Here is a 19,707-nt window from a genome sequence, read left to right on the forward strand (position 1 = left end):
ATATCGCTGAATCAAGCACCTTCTCCCCTGGCTCTGCTCTCTATGCATTTGTGTTCCATGTACAACTGCATGTATTATTCCTGCAATTAAGTCTCTCCCAAAGAAATGTGTGAATATTGATTTCAGCTGCATAGTTGGCTGCTTCCCAATGCTCTCTTTCTTTGCCCTAGTCATCAGAAACTTCCCTGTCCTCAAATTCCTTTCTCTGTGGTCTCACTCATACTCCCAATACAGGCAGTTTTGCTGCGCTAGTGTCTGTCTCAGCATTGGGATCGTTGGACCTTGTCTGACCTTCTGCGTTAAAGGAGCAGTGTTAGCTCCAGACAGTCAGACACGAGAAGTATGTAGAGGTTTTCCCGCTCTATTGGAAAGCTGCAAAGCCCTCCACAGGCCTTGTCATCATAATGACAAATATATTCACACTGGAAGCGTTTGTTTAGGGTTGTGCCCCTCTCTGTTGCAGTGATGAATGGGACAACCTCAGGCTGTTCATTGCCCAGCTTTAGGTTTTCTGTAGAAATGTCCTCTTTTGAATTAGACTGTAATTCAATAGTTGTAGGGTTTGGGGAAAAGCATGCAGGGCCTGTTTGTTCAGCTGGAGGCCGGGAGGCATGAAACCTGGCTTTCGTCTCCAGTTCTTCTGTTCACAACCTGTGCAACCTTGGGCAAGGCTTATAACCTGACTCCCCTTCGTTCTCCCCTCCAGCAAAGCAGAAGGGAGGTGTTTCCTCCTGCAAAGAGGTGGAAGGTCCCAGGACGTGGCGCAGGAGAGAAGGTCTGTTAGGAGGACTTGAGGGTCAGCCTTTAATAGCAAAGCCTGCCTGGGGGGTGGTGGGAGGAGAGGGCCTTTGCTCTAGGTACAGTGTCCTTCACGTTGCTGCAGATACAGGTGTATGTAAAGTTATTTATCATTAAAAGAGTGGCAGTAGAGAGGTTACCACTGCAGGTGTGGGTTTTCCCCATGGGCTACATCTCAGCTGGCAAGGGGAGTGCAAGAGTCTTGGCGAGAGCCGGAGGACCGAAGAGCTGTGCGGCTCCTTTGCTGCCCGCGAGCAGAAGGGCAGTGCACGTGGAGGGTTGCAGCCCTCTTGGCCCCACAGGTCAGTTCAGTCCTGCTCGGGAGCACTGACAGGAGCCAGCCAGGGGGAAGTTAGAAAGAGAAGTCCAGTGTCCCTTTGAAGGTACAGGTTGCTGATAAGTAAGATTAAGGATAAATTGTTAGCATAAAATTACACAGGGTATTGCGCAGCAGTATCTGACCCAGCTGTAAATTGCACTTACACAAGAGAGGCATTGAAACTATACCTGCAATGATATACCCTGATATAATGCTGTTATTGTTCTCCATCTGCCTTTATTCTGCCTCATGTCTTCTCAGCAAGTATTCTTTGGTAGTAGACAGCAGTGCGGCGCCTAGCCAAGAGCACCAGTTAATAGGAATGTGCCGAATTTATCAGCACGTTGTCTGAAACCAAAGTCAACCCTAATCTGAATTCAGATCCACTTTTTCTGGTGGTGCTGACGTGTTCTGTATACGTAGGGAGCAAATGCATTTAGTTAAAGTGTCGAGCTCTGTGTCCCCTTTTGTGAAACATCTGAGTTTCCTGTATTAAATTTCTCAGACATTAGCAAGTTCATCTATGGCTTAAAATGTTGAATAACCAGTGTCAATGCTGGCTTCTTCCTTTAGGTGGAGCGAAAGATGAAGGCGACGATGCTCAGGACCTTCGGAGAACAGAGTCAGACAGCATTTTAAAGAAGGTATCGCTTGGTTTATCTGTCTGCTGCCACTGAGTTCAGATTTCAAGAGAGTGACAGTTCAAGTCTTGAAAATTGCCTGAATTTCTTGACACAGGATACTTAGATGTATCCTGATAAGTTAAAAATAAAATAAAATTGGAAGTATGCAGCCAAAACCACTTTGCTGTAGCTAAAATCCTGACTTGAAAACCATTGCAAATCAGTAGTATTCCTTTGTGGCTCAGGTTATCTGCCATCTGTCTGCAGATCAGCTAAAGCATGTGTTTAATTATGCATCGTTATTGAAATTATAAGGTCAGCTATAACCTTGCACCTATTCTTGCTGTGGATCGATCCATCATATAACTACAAAATGATACCTAATTAACATTTTATTTTATATCATTTTAACTTGCCTAAAAAGCACGCATGAATTCTCCCAGAATGGAAGATGGAGGGGGGGGTTAATGTGTCTGTCATTAGTTCAGCTTCAGAACACATTTGCTGTGATTTGTCATTTGTCCTCATATTAAATCTGTGATCTTTTCATAGGGTGGAAATGCTAATCTGATGTTCATGTTGAAAAGGAATAACGAGGTAAGAATTGATTCCGTTGCTCAGCTGTTTCCTTCATTTAAGTGGCAAGTGAATTTGTCTCAATAGGTGATAATGTAGAAGAAAACACATTTCATTTGCTGAAGCGCATCTAGACTTTTAAATACATTAAGCTGAACCCACTGTGTCATTTATTTGTTTAACCTTGGATGTTCAGACAGGGAATTCACTGATTGTCATCTGCTTGCCAGCAGGATGATATGTGCTGATTATAGGCAGCAAGGGTTAATTACCACTAGGATGCACAGGGCTGTATTTATTGTGCATCTGCAGACAGAGGGAGTTTAATTTTATGTTGCAGGTGCAGTGAATTGGGGCAATTAGATTTCTATTCTCCCTTTGATACACATTCATAACTCCCAATTAGCATTAATGGCAGAATGAGAAGCAGTTCTCTTAATACTGGCTATCACACCACTATTGCAAATACTGTGGTGTTTTTTCTTCTTCTTAAAAGTAATTGTAGGATATGAGAGATTCAGATAAATTTTTAGCTAGGCTAAAAATATATTTAGGGGTAGGGCATTGCTCCAAAGTAGCTTGCTCTGTATTGATGCACGATGTGTTCGCATTTACCTGTATTTTCAAAGAGCCTCCATGAACACACCTGCTGTACTTGTGTGCCTGCTGTATTGCAGTTTTTTCTGTCTAATGACAGTGGGGCTTGTATGGGTCAACCAGGGGTGGAAGAGTACAAATAGTCCACATTCATTTTAAGATTTCTTCTTTTTTCGCCCCTTGAAGTTCTTTCCCTGAAATTTTAAGAGAACTGCCGGGTTTCATCCCAATTACTCTGCTTGTTCTTGAGCAAGCTGATGCTGTGGGAAATAGCTTGCAGAGACAGCCCAGAAGTTCCCATGAGGTCTTTGCCGTTCAGTGCTTCTGCAGACATTTCCTCCCCTGCCACACCGACAGCTAGGAAAGTGAGGAAGACGATGCCAGGCACCTCTGAGAGATGTCCAAGGGATGTATTTGTGTACTGGAGGATGATGCAGTCATTGCAAGTGAAGAGTGAGAAAAATGAAGGGGTAGAGGGATGGCCGTACAGCTTGTCAGACCCACTGGTGGGTCACAATGGAAAAGGAGGGTGCTTTACACATACCCTGGCACCCAGTGAGATCTAATAGCAACGCTTTTGTTTTCTCGCAGCAGGTCCTCCAAACCATTACCAGCCTCCATAAGCTGCTCAGTGCTTTGCAGGTAGGCTTGGCCGTTCATCCTGCTTTTGCATGCCACTTGCCTGAACTGCGCATCCCGCCAGCCAGTAACAGCCACTCGCGCTTCGCCCCCCATCTCCCCTTCTCCTTTGCCTGTCACATCCCTGTGCGGCTGAATACCCCACAGCTGGCTTGCAGGCAACGTGCCAGCAGGTCGTCGGAATGAGCTGCTGCCTAAGTGAACCAGTGCTCGCCTGAATTTGGGAAGCTGCTGGGGGAGATGCTCTGCTAGCATCCTCTGGCAGCCCAGCCGTAAGGCAGCAGTGCTGAGCTGTGAATTTGGTGGGAGAAGAAGGGGTTCGATACAGCACCCTGAGGTTTTCCAGAATGGAGCCTCTCTCTGTGGAGAGGGTGCTGCAGTGATTTGTGTCCACTCTCTCCTAGGGCGTCGTGCTGCAGCAGGACACTTATATCGAGGACCAGAAGCTGGCTTTGAGCGAGAGGGCTCTGAGCCGAAGCTTCTTCCGGCCGACCTCGTTGCTGGAGCAGGAGAAGCAGCGCAACTTGGAGAAGCAGCGCCAGGAGTTGGCCAACCTGAAGAAGCAACAGACACAGCACCAGGAGGAGAGGCGGAGGAGAGAGAAGGAGTGGGAAGTCCGGGAGAAGGAGCTGGCAGAGCAGGAGGCCCACCTGGCCCAGCGAGAGGAGCAGGTCCAGAGAGGGTGGCAGGATCTTGAGCGGGAGCGAGAGGAGCTGCAGGTGAAGAAGGCCTCCTACCAGCTCGACCTGGAGAGGCTTCGCACAGCGCAGAAGCAGCTAGAGAGGGAGAAGGTGCAGTTCAAGCAAGATGTGGAGCGATTAGCTCAAATGCGGCAGGAGCCTGACCACAACCAGGTAAATGATGTCAATGGCCGGGCTGCTGGTAAAGCTGTGCCCTGCAGGGAGCTCCCAGTGGCTCCTGGGCCAACTGCATGCCAGCAGCGATAGACCGATGCCAGCCTGGCCCTAGACACGCCCTGGCCCTAGTATTTAAAACTGGCTCTTTCCTTGCATGTGATGTGCAGGGCTGCGTTTCTTGCACCTCCAGAGCTGCTGAGGCATTGCCAGTGTTGATGCAACATGGTGTATTCAGGATGCCTGGCCAGTCTTGAGCAGTAGGTGGTTACAACAGCCTGAGCTCTGCCCACTTTTCTGTGCTGTGTGTTGGCGGATGGCAGAGCAGAGGTGGCTGGCTTGCAGAGAAGATGCCCTAGGCAATCCCAGGAGGTCAATACTGCCTTTGACGTTGGCCTTCATCTCATGGGAGCTGAGGTCTGGGGACAGGTCAGGCAGATGAGACGTCCTTCTCAGAAACAGTCTGAGCATTGTGGGTTACCTGCACCCTCCAGCTGTCACAAAAGCCACTTGTGAGACTGATAACTGCAGGGGAAGGCCGTTTGTACGCTTCCATCCATCTTCAAAAACATTCTCGATCTCTAGCAAAGAGATGGGCATTGTCCCTGTCCTAAAGAGAGTGGGCACCTGCAGTCTGGTGTTCAGTGAGCAAACGTCCCTGGCTCTGTTTCAAGAGGCTTCTGGTGTCTGGCTGTCCACAACCAGAAGGAAAAGCCCACACGCAGATCCTGCTCTGTGCATTTTTCAGCAAGCTGGGGTTTATTTTTTTATAACTGTGCAGCAGTCTGGATGAGGAGAGCAAGCATCCATTGGCAAAACATGGGCTGAATTTGAACCTTAAGCCTGTTGTTGATCATTTGTTTGTTTGTAACTCACTAATTCTGAATGCTTAGAGCTGTAGCAAAATTAGTTTACAAATGTGGGATTGTGGAATGGAAATGATTTTGGGTGCCTGAACGGACTGATTGTGGAGCTCAGCAGTGAGCTCTGAAAAGCAAATCATCAGAGGAGGGCTTGCTCCCTCCTATCCCAGTTCCTGATCAGGCCAGAAGTTTTCCGAGCACACAGTGAAGCTGTTCCAGCATCGAGCACACGTAGACACATGAGGGACATGGATGCTGTGTGAGAGGCTGAGAGGTAAAATAACTGTGAAGCCTGGGGCATCAGGAGAAGGAAGTACCTTTTTGAGGCAGGTATCTTACTGACATTTCAGAGCTATTAATAGAGGGTTTGGTGAGGCTCTGTTGAGCTGTTCTTTTGATCTTCCCTTTGAATGTGCGGGCTCAATTACATCCTGAGACAGCCGTTAGGAAAAATAAAATTAGGAAAAATGTTTTTGCTTTCATCTTTTGCTTGGGAAGGCTTCCTTTGACACATGCCACGCCGGTGCTGTGTGCTGGCGTTCCCCTGCCAGAGAGGCACACTTCTCCTTGGCCTTCTGCCACCGTCTGTGTGCGTGAACGATGCAGGGTGAGTCTTGGTGTTGAGATCTTAAGAGAATATTTGCCTTTGGCTTGTTGATACATAGCATAGTACATGTAGGAGCAAAAGATACTGGAGTGTTACTCTCTATATGCCTTGTTTCTTCGTCTTAAACAGAGAGGGCTTCTTCTCTCATTGCTATGCCTGGATGGGGACCACTTTTTAGCTGGTGAATGGACTGGATGTTGACATGGGCAAGCTCTGTCTGTCAGTGGTCTGGGAAACATCTTTCCTATCCAGGTTCTCTGTTAGCCTCTTTCATGCCCCAGTGAAACAGTTCTCTTTTCCTTTATAGGTTTTAAATCTACATGTGAAACCTGCAAGAGTCCCCTCCCAGTCCAGCATCGATGAATCCTCCAAGCAGAAGAGCCCTTCCCTTCCTAAACAAGGGCACTTTGATGCAGAACTGTCTGTCTCCCCCAAAAGGAACAGCCTTTCAAGGACACACAAAGAGAAAAGCACTTTCCATTTGCTTAGCACAACAAACCAGACTAACAAGGCAGCTGAGGAACAGTCCCAGATGCCTACCCGCCTCTTCAGTTTAGCCAAACCAAAGGAGAAGAAGGAAAAGAAGAAAAAGGGCAGGGGACATCGCTCCCAACAGTCTGGTGAGTGTCATAGGTGCTTTTTCAGGGTCGGTGGGCTGGCTTTTCTCTCCAGCCAGCAAACTTGTGGAAGCCACGAAATCTAGCCTTGAATGTGGATGGTAACACCTGGGGGATGGAGAAGATCAGCTGTGATAAGTGGAGTTCCTGGCTTGGAGTGATCTTCTCTGTGAGCTTTTCTGCCTGTTCTGCAGCCCTTGGCATTGTCAGAGGGACACACTCTGCTCCCTGCTCCTTCCCTTCCCCGTCCCATCCTGAGCAGCCTCCATGGGCTGGATTCTCCCTGTATTTTTCAGCTTGCTCTGCTTTGAGAAAGAAAATGTCTTGCTTCAGTGTATGTGCTTTCAGAAGCGGCTGCTGAGATGCTCCTGACTATTGCAGCCCCTGCAGCATGGCTGTCTGCTTTAACTCTGTTGTAGTTTGGAAGCGATACCCGCAACCCTTCTGGTGGCATCTCCCTTCCCCTTGACTCGGTGTGTCTTGTCTCTTGATCTGAAAAAAAACCATGCAGTTTTTTCTCTGGTAGTTTTGCATCCCCCTAGGGCTCAGTTCTGTACCTCAAACCTCTGACCCACATGAAACTTGATCTTATGCCCTCAGATGACCAGCTTATCCATATTAACTCACTGATGTTTTCTAACTTGTGCACAGGAAAGCTCAGCAATTATGAGATGTAATTTCATGGTAGCTCATCAGGGCACTGGACGTCTTTTAAGGTGCCCAGTGGAAACAGCGGGGTTTCCGTGTGTGTGGAGTCCTGCTCTGCCTGCTGTATTCCTGTACTCCCATAGTGATTCCCACCTGGTTTTTTGTACTGCAGATTCTCACTCGTCAGAAGCACCTCCAGAGGGTGAGGAGATCTTCTGCTGAGCACGGACAGTTCCATTGGTCACTCTCGGTGTTGGTACAGTGGACATCTCCCTGCCTGCTCCACAGCACGCTGCTGGTGCCTGCATCTGACAAGCATCTGGAGGTTTTAAATAAAACATGTTACGAAGTCTGTTAAGTGGTGGGAAAGGGCCTCTCTCCTGTGGTTTTGCGTGAATTCTCACCACAGAGGCTGACTGCATGGCAAATAGTACTGTCTCTCTGTGCAAACCTTGGGTTAAATGGATTGGGGTAGATGTTTTCTGTCTCTTCTTACTGCTAAAGTATGAGAGAACATAGCCTTAAGGGGTCTGTGCCTTCAAATTCCCCTTTTCTGGGGAATGTAACCAAACCCAAGCATTTAGCAAAAGATTAGGACTCTACCAATGGTGCGTACACACTGGCATATATATACTGTATATATACATATTACGTTATCTATGTATCCACTGGGATATGCTTACAGTCTGTACAGCCAAGCTTAGCTCGGCCCATGGGGATAGATGATACCTGATGACTTTCAGGGAGCGTGTAGATATTAAATATCTTGCCCTCACTGCTCCGATTGTAACACCATTGACTTGCACACCCCTTTTGTGCTCATCGTGTATGGACTGTTTGGTTTCAGAAAGGTACCTTACACCAGCAAGCAGTAACAGCGTTCAAAACAAAAATTCAGAGGAAAAAAATAAAATTTAATTACGAAAGATTTCCATGGGGCAGAGGATTTAAATAATCAAACTGTTTCCAGAATCAAGCAGAATGTCTTTGGGTATATTTAAAATGATGCAAAAAGAGAAATTTGGTAGTCTTGTAAGGCAACCCCAGGGAGTCAGAACAAACAGTGTTCAAGTGGGAACAACTGTAAACAACTTTTTTTTACACAATCTCTTTAAGCTCCAGCTCACTCCTTCCCATCCCCTAAGTAAAGATCTTTTTTTTTGCCAGAATATAGTTCTCCAGTTGCATTTGACATCCCTTCATGACAAGCCTGATGACTTAGTGGAGAGATGACTGAAAATCTGCTTTTAGGGACCTTTGCTCTGTTACTTGTATTTTTCTTCCCCTACTTTTTGTATTAACATTGGGCTTCTGTTTCTCTGGATTTTCTCAGCTTCCCTTGCTCCTTTCTAAGGCAGAATGAGACAACAGCAATTCGAGAGCACTTCAGTGAGATGTCGCAGGTCAGGGGACTGAGTGCTGTGAGCAGAGCAAACTCCAAAGAGGCGGCTCCTAGTTCCTATGCCTATACAATACCATGCACTTATTAACCATTTCTGGGGAGATAATACATTCTCATGGACAGAAATGCTGTGGGACAGGTCCAAAGGTCCAGCGCGGCAGGTCCGTTTCCATCACCGTGGGCTCTGGGATTAAAGTGTCCGTGTGTCCCCGTGTTGCCATCAGCAAAAGGGGAAGGTCTGAGGGTGGCTCTCACTATGCCGACTGTGAGGTGTTTGTACAGCTGTTGAATACAGGGATGTATTCAGCAGGGGAGAAGAAATGCAGCAAGACAAACTTTTTTCCAAAATTACTGTTCTTCCAAACCCTCTCAGGGGACTTGCCCAAGCGGATTTGTAAATGGTTACAAGACACTATCAGCTTCAAAATAGCTCAAGGGTTTGCTCAGAGTTCGAAGCTGTCAAGTGTGTTTCCTTTCCTACCACTTTTCTCAAAAAAAGAAATATTTCTCTTCTTGCACTGTTGTTTGATTTCAATTTGCTCTCTGGCTTCTCACAAGCTAGTAACCCGCAGCAGTTTTCAGAGTTTGGTGCTGATGAGTATCAGCAGCGTTGATGGTGAGGTGGATGCTTAGACTGGTCTGTCTTGGTCAGTGCAGGAATCCTAAACTGCCTGCTTGCTTTTGAAGCTCTCTAAACTATTAAGACTCAAAAAAAAAAAAAAAAAAAAAAAAAAGGAAGAAAGGAAAAAGGTTTGAGATTTATTTTTATTTTGCCTTTTTTAATATTATTTGGTGCTTGTTCTTAATTGCAAGCAGGGCTTGCAAAAAATATTTATCTTTCTGTTTATTTGAAAGAGTTCTTTTTTTAAAAGAAGTTTACTTCATTTTATTTTTTTAGTTCTTTTTACTTTTTATTTTGCTTTTGTTTGGGGGTTTGAGGGGTGGTTTGGTTTTTTTCTTTCCTTTTTTTTTTTTTTCTCCTTACCAAGATTTTGGTAAACCAAATATTCTTATCTCCCTGTTTCCTACAAAACCAAGGTTTGAGCAGTGCTGCTTAGCAGCCCATGCCATGCCCAGATTTACACAATTTCAACTGAGAGCTTTCTTCAAGGCTGAGCATCTTTGAGCCAAAAAAGTCTGGAAAAAGAAGCAGTGACTTCAGATGAGGCTCCTCCTATCAGTTAGTTTCCTTGTTTAAATATTTTGTTTAGGTTTTCTCATACCTCTTGGAGGCAAAGGAAGAAACAAAATATGGAGCATCTTGCAGTGACGTGAGGGTCGGTCGCTTCTCCGGGGAGATACACGCAGCTGTCCTGAACCTGAAAGGAGCTGAACGAGGCACGTGCTGCTGTTGTGGTGTTACCTTTTTCATAAGAAAACCACCAATTTTAGAAAATAGCTTCTGCCCTGCTATTTATGTATCTGCAAAAATGAATGTGCCAAGCTGAAATTTTTGGAAACCAAAGCAGTGCACGGCTCATTTACTGTTGTGTAAACAGAGATCAGGTCCCCCGTATTTCTGAAAGGTCCTCTCAGTCTGTAATAGCCTTTGCCAGTATGAGCTTTTTGTTACATCCTTCTGTCTTTTTCCCAGTCCCAATGCATCTTGAATTTCTGACACGGGAATGTCCCATCGCTCCAAGAAGGGCATCAAAAGGGAGACGCATGAACCAGGGCAGCAGGGCTGAGTCTCTGCCTGGCTTGACCATCTCTTCTGGCCTGTGCAAATCAAAAAGAGCATTCAGTGCCCTAAGTGAAAACAGTGTTTGTTAAGTGATCTCCTAAGGTCCCCACAGTTTCTCGTCAAAGAAACCCATGGGCATGAATCAGACATATACTGACTAGAAATACTGCGTATCAAAGCTGTGTCTTAAATTCTGGTGGACAGGCCTTTGTCCCTGGAGGATGTATGTTACTGCATGATTCACTTTTTTGGAATGAAGCCTTTACTCCCACGCTGCTTCCTCCTTCTTTCACCTTTAGGAAGGTGAGGGCTTGTTTTTATCTCTTTAGCCTTTTATTTTTCTCCCTCTCAGGTTTTCTTTGGAAAGGCTTGGCATAGGTTCCCAGAGTTGGATTCCTGCTCTGATCCCTGCAGGTTGCCTAGGGTTGTCTGCTAGAGTATGGTCCCAGCTTTACAGCACCGAAGCCTTTCCTCTTCCTGGCCTTAAAATTGCATTTGCTCCAGTTACATACCTGGCATCCACCCTGCAGTTGTTGAAAGCATGTTATTTCTTCAGCCCAGCCTGATGCTGTATCTTGTTCCCAGAGCCGGTCCCTTGATCCCATTTGGAGCACCCAAACCACCCAGTTTTGCATTGGGTTCCTGGGACACAGACCAGGTTCAAAAATGTCTGTGCGAAGCCCATATTGTTGGAGGGAGAAGAGGACCCTGCAGGGGCTCTCAGAGCTTTTTTTGCTAGTGTTTCATGGAGGGAAAAAACAGACTTTCCTTTCCTTGGGCTTTTCTTAGCCTGGTCTTTGTCACTGCCCAACAGAAGGGGTTTCAATGACTGGGGAAGTGGGAGCGCAGGCTCAGATGAAGTACAAAAGTGGTCAGTATTAGCTGGGGCTATCAGAATACCCCGGCGATAGAGAGTAGCTGTAGCAAATGGTGTGAGACTCGATGGAGTTGTGTGGGGTTGGCCTTAGCTTCTTTTAAGTGAAGTGATCATCTCAACCTGTAACTTGATGTCAGTTTGATGCCATAAAGCACTTTAAATGGAACTGGTCTTGGCCCTTTTCATTTTGGTTACGTGGAGACAATCAGCTTTGTCATTGCTCCCCCCTCTGCATCCCCAGCAAAATCTGAACTGCAAGTAGGCATATTCCTGGTTTGGTTTGGCTTTACCCCGGGAGGGGAGGAAGGGCCAGCTTTTTGTATTATTTTTAGACCAAAGTGGGTGTGAATCTGACTACAGTCCCACTGCAGACAGGGTGAGGGGCAGGACCAGAGGAACTGGCTTCTGATGGCTCAGGTATATCCCCTGGGAGAGCCCATGCCAGTGTGACCATCACCTTCCTCACAGCAGGTACTGCTGCCGGTAGGGAAGCTGTCCCACCAGCAGTTTGCCCTCCACCTCCTTTTCCTTGGAGAAACCCCGAGCAAAGGAGGTGTGGGGGGATACAACCAAATAAGTGAAGTGAGGCCCTTTCCGTGCACTAAGTTATTTACTGTCCAGGCCATTGGGAGACCTCCCAGGTCCCATCCCTGGGGCAGGAGCTCTCACCACTGCTGACGGTGGACTCTTCTTTTCACTCTTGAAGTTTGACCACTGCTGAGAAGCACAGTAATTCCATTAGCTTGTGCGGATTTGTACTGCCTTTCAAAGGCAAGAGCATCCATAGAGTCTGATCATCTTTGCACCTTCCTTGAGGCACTAGGATATCTCAAAGCTGTTGCTGAAACACCCAAATCCAGTCCTTCCAAATGCCACTGAGTCAGAAGAGCTTCATCAGGTGCCAAATCCCCAAGAAGCCGTCTAGAATATCTGTGGCACAGGGCAAGGGAGGACTTGGCAGGGGGCACAGGAGAGTATCTGCTAAAATCCCACAAAACATTCCTTGTTAACCAGAACTCTGGAAATTATTCTGCCTGCTGGCCAGGTTTGGGAATTTAACATAATTTAAGGCACCCTTTTAAATAAAAAACCTCCCCTGCTGCTCATAACTCTTGCTTCATTTGTCAGAAGGGGCAGCAATCAATGATTCTTGATCCGGTGATGCAGCTAAGTTTTAAAGATAGGTGAGCTGAACTGGCTTAATCTCGTACACCTCGTGCTCTTGAGTGATGGGAAGCGTAACGCTAGCTCCCTTCCCGCCTGCGTTTTCAGGGCTCGGTGCCCTTGCTTTCCACACATATTTCACTGACACTGATGCTTTGCCCAAATATATTCAGCTTCCATTGCTTGGGGGGAGGGGGGAAGAGGATAGCATTCACTGCTTTGCATACAGCTATAAGCTTCGTATGTATTTAAGCTGTCTATAGGTATCCATCCTTTCCATGCTCTAAAATATTTTACTATTTTCTTTATCGATATTAAACACTGACTCAAAAAAAATAAAAATCTATGTCCAGTTCAGTTCGCCTATGGTTAAAGTTTAGCCTGGTGTTTATTCTGTACTAATACGGAATGCACTTGAGTAACTCCTAGAGTGTTGAGGAGGTGTATTGTAATAACCTGATATACCTCTGCCTTTGTTTTTTTTCTTAAAAAAAAAAAAAAAAAAAGAATAAAAATGCTTTGCATTTTCATGTTGAACCCATTGAAGAAAAAAAGTTTAAAAAAAAGTTGAAAAAAAGAATTTTTAAAAAAGAGGGTAAAACCTAATTGCTGTATGTTAATTTGTAATTATGTAAAAATTCAGCAGGTTATTGACTGTAAAATTCTTCAGTTTTTCTGTGACTTGCCAGAAACCATTAGGTTTTGTAACAAGCTTTTATTGTCTTTTATTTATCTTCCTTTTTAGTTATCAGCGTCAACCTCTTGTAAAGTCATTTTTCCTCTAAATAAATTTGATTTTAAGTCTGAGTTTTTGCCCAAATTATTTCCATACCTTTGGTGTTTCTGCTGTTGACTTTGTTGCACCGAGGCTGAATGAATAGACGTAACCGTACCTGTAATCAAATGTTTGCATTGCTTTTATCATCTGGATTCCAGTCTGCACCCATTGGACTCTCTAACTTATTTTCCTTCTCTTAGAAGATTTGCATTTTGCTGAAGGGCATATGGCCACAATGATATTCAGCTCCTTGGGGGTTTTTTTCCCCCCAAACACAGGGCTTTTCGTCTTTTTACAAGAAGAGGAAGTGTCACAGCCGTTATCTCAGCCACTTCAGCTCCATAAGCTGAGATGAATGGCAGTCTGGTGGCTGCGCGTGCTGTCTCTCGGCATAGAGTTTCTGTAACCCGCTAAAATAGCTCGGCGTCCTCAGCAAATCCTAGACACGGGGGGTTTTATCTCATTTGGCTGAGAGAACTAGACATGCTGCTTCTCATCACAGGGACGGGGATGGGGAGAGAAGGAGGGATGTTTGCACTCACGATGTGGTGTGCTTTACGTATTTCCACGTCCCCTGCAAGAGGAGGCCCAGCAGAAAGGCTGTAGCCGCCATCCAGGTTGTTCCTCTCGCCTGGGGAGGTGAAGGTACGTCGTGTTCCCAGCGCCTGCAGGCATCAGTCCGGGCAGAAGAGGGTGCCAAAAGTACAGAGCCAAAGCAGAGTTTGCTCCGCAGCACGATGAGGAGCCGGCACAGAGGACCACGATGGCTGGCGTTTCTCCACCGTCATTTTCTTTTACCTGGAAAAGCGACCATGGCTGCCCCTGTACCGCTAGTCCTGCATGGGACTTGAGCATCCTCTCCCCAGGCAGAAGGAGCAGGGAGACCTGCACCCTTCATCCTCTGTGTATTGATTTTGAGGCAGAGGAATTGCTTCATTTCCATCTGTTATTTCACTTGTCTTCAGAGGTGAGATAGGGACGGGGAGACGAGGCTTGAGGAGAATCAGATGTATTGATCAAAGCCTTCAGTTCATCGACACGAACACTGCTTGGCGGTGTTGGGTTGTTTCTTAACAGGCGTTAGGAAATGCCCACCCACCCTCCTCTGCCGTTAGCCAGCAGTGCGCTGCGTGTCTTTTTACCCCTCCTCGCATCTGTGTTGCATGTGCTGTTCTAAAAACCTGAATCCTGTCAATAAACCCAAACCTACGCCCTGTCACGCAGCACTCGCTCCGAGACGGGCAGCTCCCTGGGTGTGAGACAGGAGATGAAAGAGCGCGTTTATCTCAGCGGCTGTTCAGTAGTCATTTTATTTGCATTCCCATTCGTCCCAGCTCACCTATTTACCGAAGCGAATAAAAGCTTTTGCCAAACCGTCGGCTCCTGTGTATGGTGTTTAAAGAGCGCGTTTTCCTGTGGCCCCTCTTGGCTCTGCAACCTGGGTGCCCAACAAAAGCACCGCTTGGGTTACCCCAAGCCTTTGCACCGCTGCAGTAAAACAGCAGCGGCTGCTGCTGGCAACGCTGCTTCACCAGGCTGCTACAATACAATGGGCATTGGTCGTGGGAGGAGGAAGAGCATATTTACTGGTGGCAAATCACATGTAGAAAACCAAATTCTTGCTGAATCAAGCTCTTGCCAGGGAAAGGCTGGGGTGCAGAGCAAACCAGGCAGCGTGAGCTTCTGTGGTCCTGCACATTGCAAGCCAAACCACCTGTTTCCGTAGGCCAGAGGGGAGCCTGGGCATGCAATGCAAATTGCCTTTGGCAGAGGAGGAAACGAAGGACTCCACCTCTCCAGGCCATCTCCATGTGGCAATTTGACTATCCTAAACCAGCTTTCCACAACTTCATCTGCAGTCCGTTCTCTGAGCCACTACGGCATGGCTAAGATGATGAAATGGATGTTCCACATGGGTCAATTATTTTAGATGGTCCCCAAGCAGTAGTGATGTGTTTCTGAGCATCCCAGGTTTCTTGCCCAGGCTTTTGCTTAGCAACCGAGGTCAGAGCAAAAGATCTGTGCATGGCCGTGTGGTGGGTCATCTGGATGTGGTTGGACTTTCACTGGCAGCTTCACCTAAAAGGGCTCATAAAGGATCCTTACACTTGGATGGGACTCTGAAAGGAGCATTGACAGGCAAAGGAGAGGCTCTTCGGAAATAGGGTTTAGTGACACCTTTAACGTTTGCGTTATCTGCGTTGCCCCTTTGCGTTATCTGTGCTTGCCCTTTGCTGGGTTCAGTCCCGGCGCTGGCTCCAGGGTGAGAAATTGGAGGTCTGGGAGGGCACAGTGCGAGCTGGGCTGGGGCTTACACACAGGCTGCTCATTCATGGAGGTTTTATTAAGAGAAGGAAAGGCAAACCCCTAATTAGTTCAGTGAGTGAGTGAGATGCCTTGTGAGCAGGTACAAGGTGAATGGTAAAGGAATGACTTATCTTCGCCATAGAAGGCACCAGGGTTTTGTTACTTACTTAGAGGGATGTTGAACACTGCAAATGTGTTGATTTGTTTGGGGTTGGAACATGTTTAAATTAAGGGGAAAATAGTATTTGACACTAGCAACTGATGCGCGTGAGCACCCCCAGCCCTCACAGGGATGGGGCAGACGCAGTGGGTTCTCCTCATCCCCCCAAAAAAGCCATCTTCACACCTATCTTGAAGCTATCTTCAACAAGGCTTTGCTCCAGCGCCAGCTCTCCTGCCCTCGGTTCCACGCTGGCTCAGGGGAGGATGCTGCAGGTTCGAGACCAGCCTCCCCCACCCTGCTGCCTGCACAGCCCTGTCCCGCTCTCCCTGCATCCTGGGGCTCCTTTTGCGTGTTGGTAACTTGTTCAACAAGGCTATAAACAGCAACCTTCGCTCGTGGCTGGAGGACATCCCAGCGCCTCAGCCAGGCATCCCCAGCGGGATGGAGCTGAGGTTTGTTTCCTGCTCCCTGACGGGGCCGGGCTGAGCCCCGGGAGGGTCCCTAGGGGAGCTTGTTTAAGTCCCTTTGCTCTCTCGTTTCTTTACAGTCCATCCCTTGCACAGATGCAGTTCAGCTGGCAATTCCCAATGCCCCCAGACCTCTCGCCGCAGCCTGGCGTCTCTCCCTCTGTGCTCGGCGTCTCCAGACGCTCTTTCTTTCCCCTTTCCTTTCACCAAAGAGCTGCTTCTTACCGGCCGCATCTTTCCAGTGAGCCTAATTAGACAGGAGACTAATTACAGCCGAGCAGGAGCGGTGAGTCATTAGCAGAGCTGTGTGGGAAGCCCCAGAGCCGCAGCGAGCCCGGCGGGGCAGCAGGGTGGCAGGGGAGGGGGCCAGGGCACAGCGGGCACTCAGCTGGGTGCAGAGAAGCGGCCGTCGGAGGAAAGCGGCTGCTGCTTGTGTGTGCGTGTGTAATTCCTCCAGACAGTGACCCAGAGATGGAGTAACGGGTGTTTACCCGCCGCCCTGCAACTGCTGGAGAGCCAAGCGGCAACACGCTGCGGGCCCCGGTGCTGCTGGGCTCGCATCAGGACAGGGGATGTCTGTCCATCCTACCCAGCCAGGGACGTTAGAAACCAAAAGGGCTTTTTCTGGTGGTCCTTAAGCTTTTTTCTCCTTGTTTCGTTTCTACTCATCCCTTTTAATACACTGCTGTCCCCCACGATGGAGCAGAGCCAGCATCCTGGGGACGTGCTGGTGGCTGTAGGGAGAAGGGTCCCTGCTGGGGTGGAAAAAGAGAGTAAGGGGAGCAGCAGCAGAGGGCAGAATCGCAATGTTTTCTCTGGACGGAGCTGCAGAACTGGGGTTAGGTGTGATGCTGGGACTGAGAGGTGGGACTTCTATTGGTGATTAAATCACGTCCTGGCTGAAAGTGCCAGCGGCTTTTTGACAAGCACAAGTTGTGCCATCTTGGCATGGCCCTGGACCATTCCTCCAGCCTCAGCTGGGAAGAGAGGGCTTCCCAAGAGAGCCAGGACTGAAAAAAATGCAAATTATTTGATTCCTGAGCTCCGTGGCCCCCGAGGGATGTCAGGAGGAATGAAAGGACACATTGGCTAGCCAGGATTGGCCCTCTTGAACCCTTCCGCCATCTTCATTTGGAGGGGGGGCACACAAATACAGAGGGGTCCTTGTCCGCGATGTCTGTGAGACACGGCCGTCAGTGGTGCAGCGTGCGCTGGGGAGAGGGAAGTGAGATGTCTAGGCGCTGACAGCGTGAAAGCCAGGCTTTCTTCCACCTAATTGGATTTGTTATTCAGCTGAGAAACGCTGAATGGCTTGCGTGGGCTCTGAGCTTGCGATTTCAGCGAGGAAGTCAGGATGATGCAGTAAAGTAGGTCACACTGCTGCAAACAGGGTTGATGGTTTTGCACAACAGCCGATGGTGTTAAATAAGGAGGTGGTGAAAGGGAAAGAAAAGGGAGATTGTCAGGAGGAAGAAAAAAATGAGCTCAGCCTCTGCTATTCACTCCCACGAGTCCCTGCTGCAGGCTCCCATCTTGGCCCCCCAGCACTGCTGCCTGTACCAGAGGGCACCGGGCTCCCGCTCTGCACTGGAGCAAGAGGGATTGGGCCCAGTTTAAATTTCCCGTTGGTTGTGGGGAGCTGGGGGCAATGGTTTCTCCTGCTCTTGGGAGCTTAACTTCATTCGTGAGCAGCGTTTTCTGGAGTGGCAGTTTGCGAGCCTGGACCCTTTACAGGGACTAAACCGTGTTGGGTTTATCCCAGGGGAGAAGGTGCGTGGGGAATAGGAAAACAATTTGACATGGGACATACTGCGGGGAGGATGTGCAATGCTGGGGCGTTAATTAACATGCAGGAGAAGATGGTAAGCCAAGGACACGAGGCTTCAGTGCTCTGTATAGACATGGATGAATGTGAAAGCATGTTGGGTGGCTGGAAAAAAACACTCCTCCACTCCAATTACGAGTCTAAAATGCCAGAGGCAGCCTCTGGATGAATGTGGGGCTTCCTCGAACACCACAGGCATTAAATCACCAGCTACAGTGCTTTTAATTGACTCTAGTGACGAAGGGAAAGCGAGCTCAGATGATAATTCCATGTAGGGCTTCACCTCACAATAGTATTATTTCAAGGGCAGAAGGGGTCAGGCTGGCAAAATGCATATTTAAAAGCCAACAAGGCACTATGAGTTTCATTTAAATAAGGCATAGGACTATCAGCCTTTTGCATCTGGGGAGGTTCAGCATGGTTAGTCCCTGGGGATGGAGGTCCCAAGACCTGGGCCTGGGAAAGGTCTGGTCCCGCTAGCTGCCTGCCCAGTCCCATCTCCAAGCATCTCCCTGCCCTCTCCTCCCAAATGCTTTTTGGAGGATGGGGAGCACCCCGTTACAAAGCTGGGGAACCGAGGTGGAGAGAGCCTGTGGGCAAGCTCCAGACCGGGCCAGAGGGTGGGCTGAAAGGAGCTGTGTCCTGTCCAAGCTCTCCTGTGGGACCGGGCCCCTGCAAAACAAGGCAGGAGGTAGGTGTGGGACAAGCCACCCTTTGGTGGCCCGGGTCTGCCGGCAGCAGTTTCCTGCCATGCCTGGGTCCAAGCAAGGGCCGGATCCTTGCAAGACCCTGCACCTCTGGAGGATCTCCGTGCCGGGCTCCTGGCCACCTCTTGGGGAAGATGTCCGAGCTCCTGCCACCCTACAGCGAGGCTGGCTATAGCATGTGGGCATGTTTCCCAGGAGCCTGGGAACACACAATCGCTGTAACGCCACCAGACAGGACTCTTTCCCAAGTGCTCGCTCCCAGACAAAGCTGAGCTTGACCTGCTGAGATGGCGAAAAAGCTCTTTTAAAAAAGCAAAACAAATCACGTTTACATTTCTTCCCCTGTACCTCCCAGTTAAAAACCCAGCCCCGCTCTGGCTGTAGCGTTACTCTGTTACATCTGTTTCCATCTCCTACTCCCCTTTTATTTTGTTGCTGCTAACCAAAAAACTTTTGTATTTTTGCATCGCATTTAATTCCATAGCAACAGGTTGCTGCTGTGACAGCAGCTGCTGATTGCTTTTGAATTGCCTTTCAGGCAAGCTCCAGAATAAATACAAAAGAGCAGGTCTTTGCATGGCTCATATCAAAGCTAGCCAGTCGCAAAGCCTCCCGAGCTGGTATTTAAAGTCCCGGAGTCCCATATAAAACCTGAATCAACAAAACTGAAAGGGATTTCATTCACACACTCCCTCTCTTTTTCGCTCTCCTGCTCATCAAACAGTAATTTCCACCCTGAGCTGGTTTCCCAAAGGGCTCTTTAATGAACTTTTTCTATGGAGCCTTACACTCATATCTGTCCAGCTCACGTCGGCCAACACGGCTGCCCACCCAGCTCCCGCAGGCAAGGAGCCACGTTCCCAGTCTCCTTTACAGCTCAGAAATTCAGGCTTCAAATCCCTTTGAGACCGTGCATAACACCCGTAGCAAGTTTTGCTTCCCAAGCCCAACGGCCCCTGCTAGTAAGACAGGCAAACAGCAAACACGAATTTGCAAGGGTGTGTGTTTTGCCCGGTGCCCATTAGCTGCTCTCAGCAATGCTCTTGTGCTCCCCGTCCTGAGCAAAGCTGGAGCTGCTGGTCTCGTAGTGGGGGAGAGCCCAGGCCGTCCCAGGGCAGGGCTGGATCAGGCCCCCGCTCCCCTGGGATGGGGAGAGATGCACACGGAGAAGTCTGAACAGGAGCCCCAGCTG

General features: G+C 48.3%; 1 protein-coding gene across 13 annotated transcripts in view; it reads left to right on the forward strand.

The window, feature by feature from the left end:
* AKAP13 (A-kinase anchoring protein 13) overlaps positions 1 to 13,075 on the forward strand; it is a 227,226-nt gene extending 214,151 nt beyond the window's left edge. For 8 of the 13 annotated variants that reach the window (XM_072871546.1, XM_072871545.1, XM_072871549.1 and 5 more), the window contains 7 exons: positions 707 to 775; positions 1,691 to 1,761; positions 2,293 to 2,337; positions 3,505 to 3,555; positions 3,957 to 4,406; positions 6,184 to 6,496; positions 7,314 to 13,075. In XM_072871546.1, the coding sequence (XP_072727647.1) occupies positions 707 to 775; positions 1,691 to 1,761; positions 2,293 to 2,337; positions 3,505 to 3,555; positions 3,957 to 4,406; positions 6,184 to 6,496; positions 7,314 to 7,363 (1,049 nt within the window). In that variant the 3' untranslated portion in view covers positions 7,364 to 13,075. The remainder of the gene's footprint in view (positions 1 to 706; positions 776 to 1,690; positions 1,762 to 2,292; positions 2,338 to 3,504; positions 3,556 to 3,956; positions 4,407 to 6,183; positions 6,497 to 7,313) is intronic. The other 5 variants (XM_072871551.1, XM_072871558.1, XM_072871557.1 and 2 more) reach the window with 3 other exon arrangements.
* Positions 13,076 to 19,707: the final 6,632 nt, after the last annotated feature.

The sequence above is a fragment of the Ciconia boyciana genome, chromosome 8 (assembly GCF_034638445.1).
Source record: "Ciconia boyciana chromosome 8, ASM3463844v1, whole genome shotgun sequence".
In the NCBI taxonomy this organism is placed as follows: domain Eukaryota; kingdom Metazoa; phylum Chordata; class Aves; order Ciconiiformes; family Ciconiidae; genus Ciconia; species Ciconia boyciana.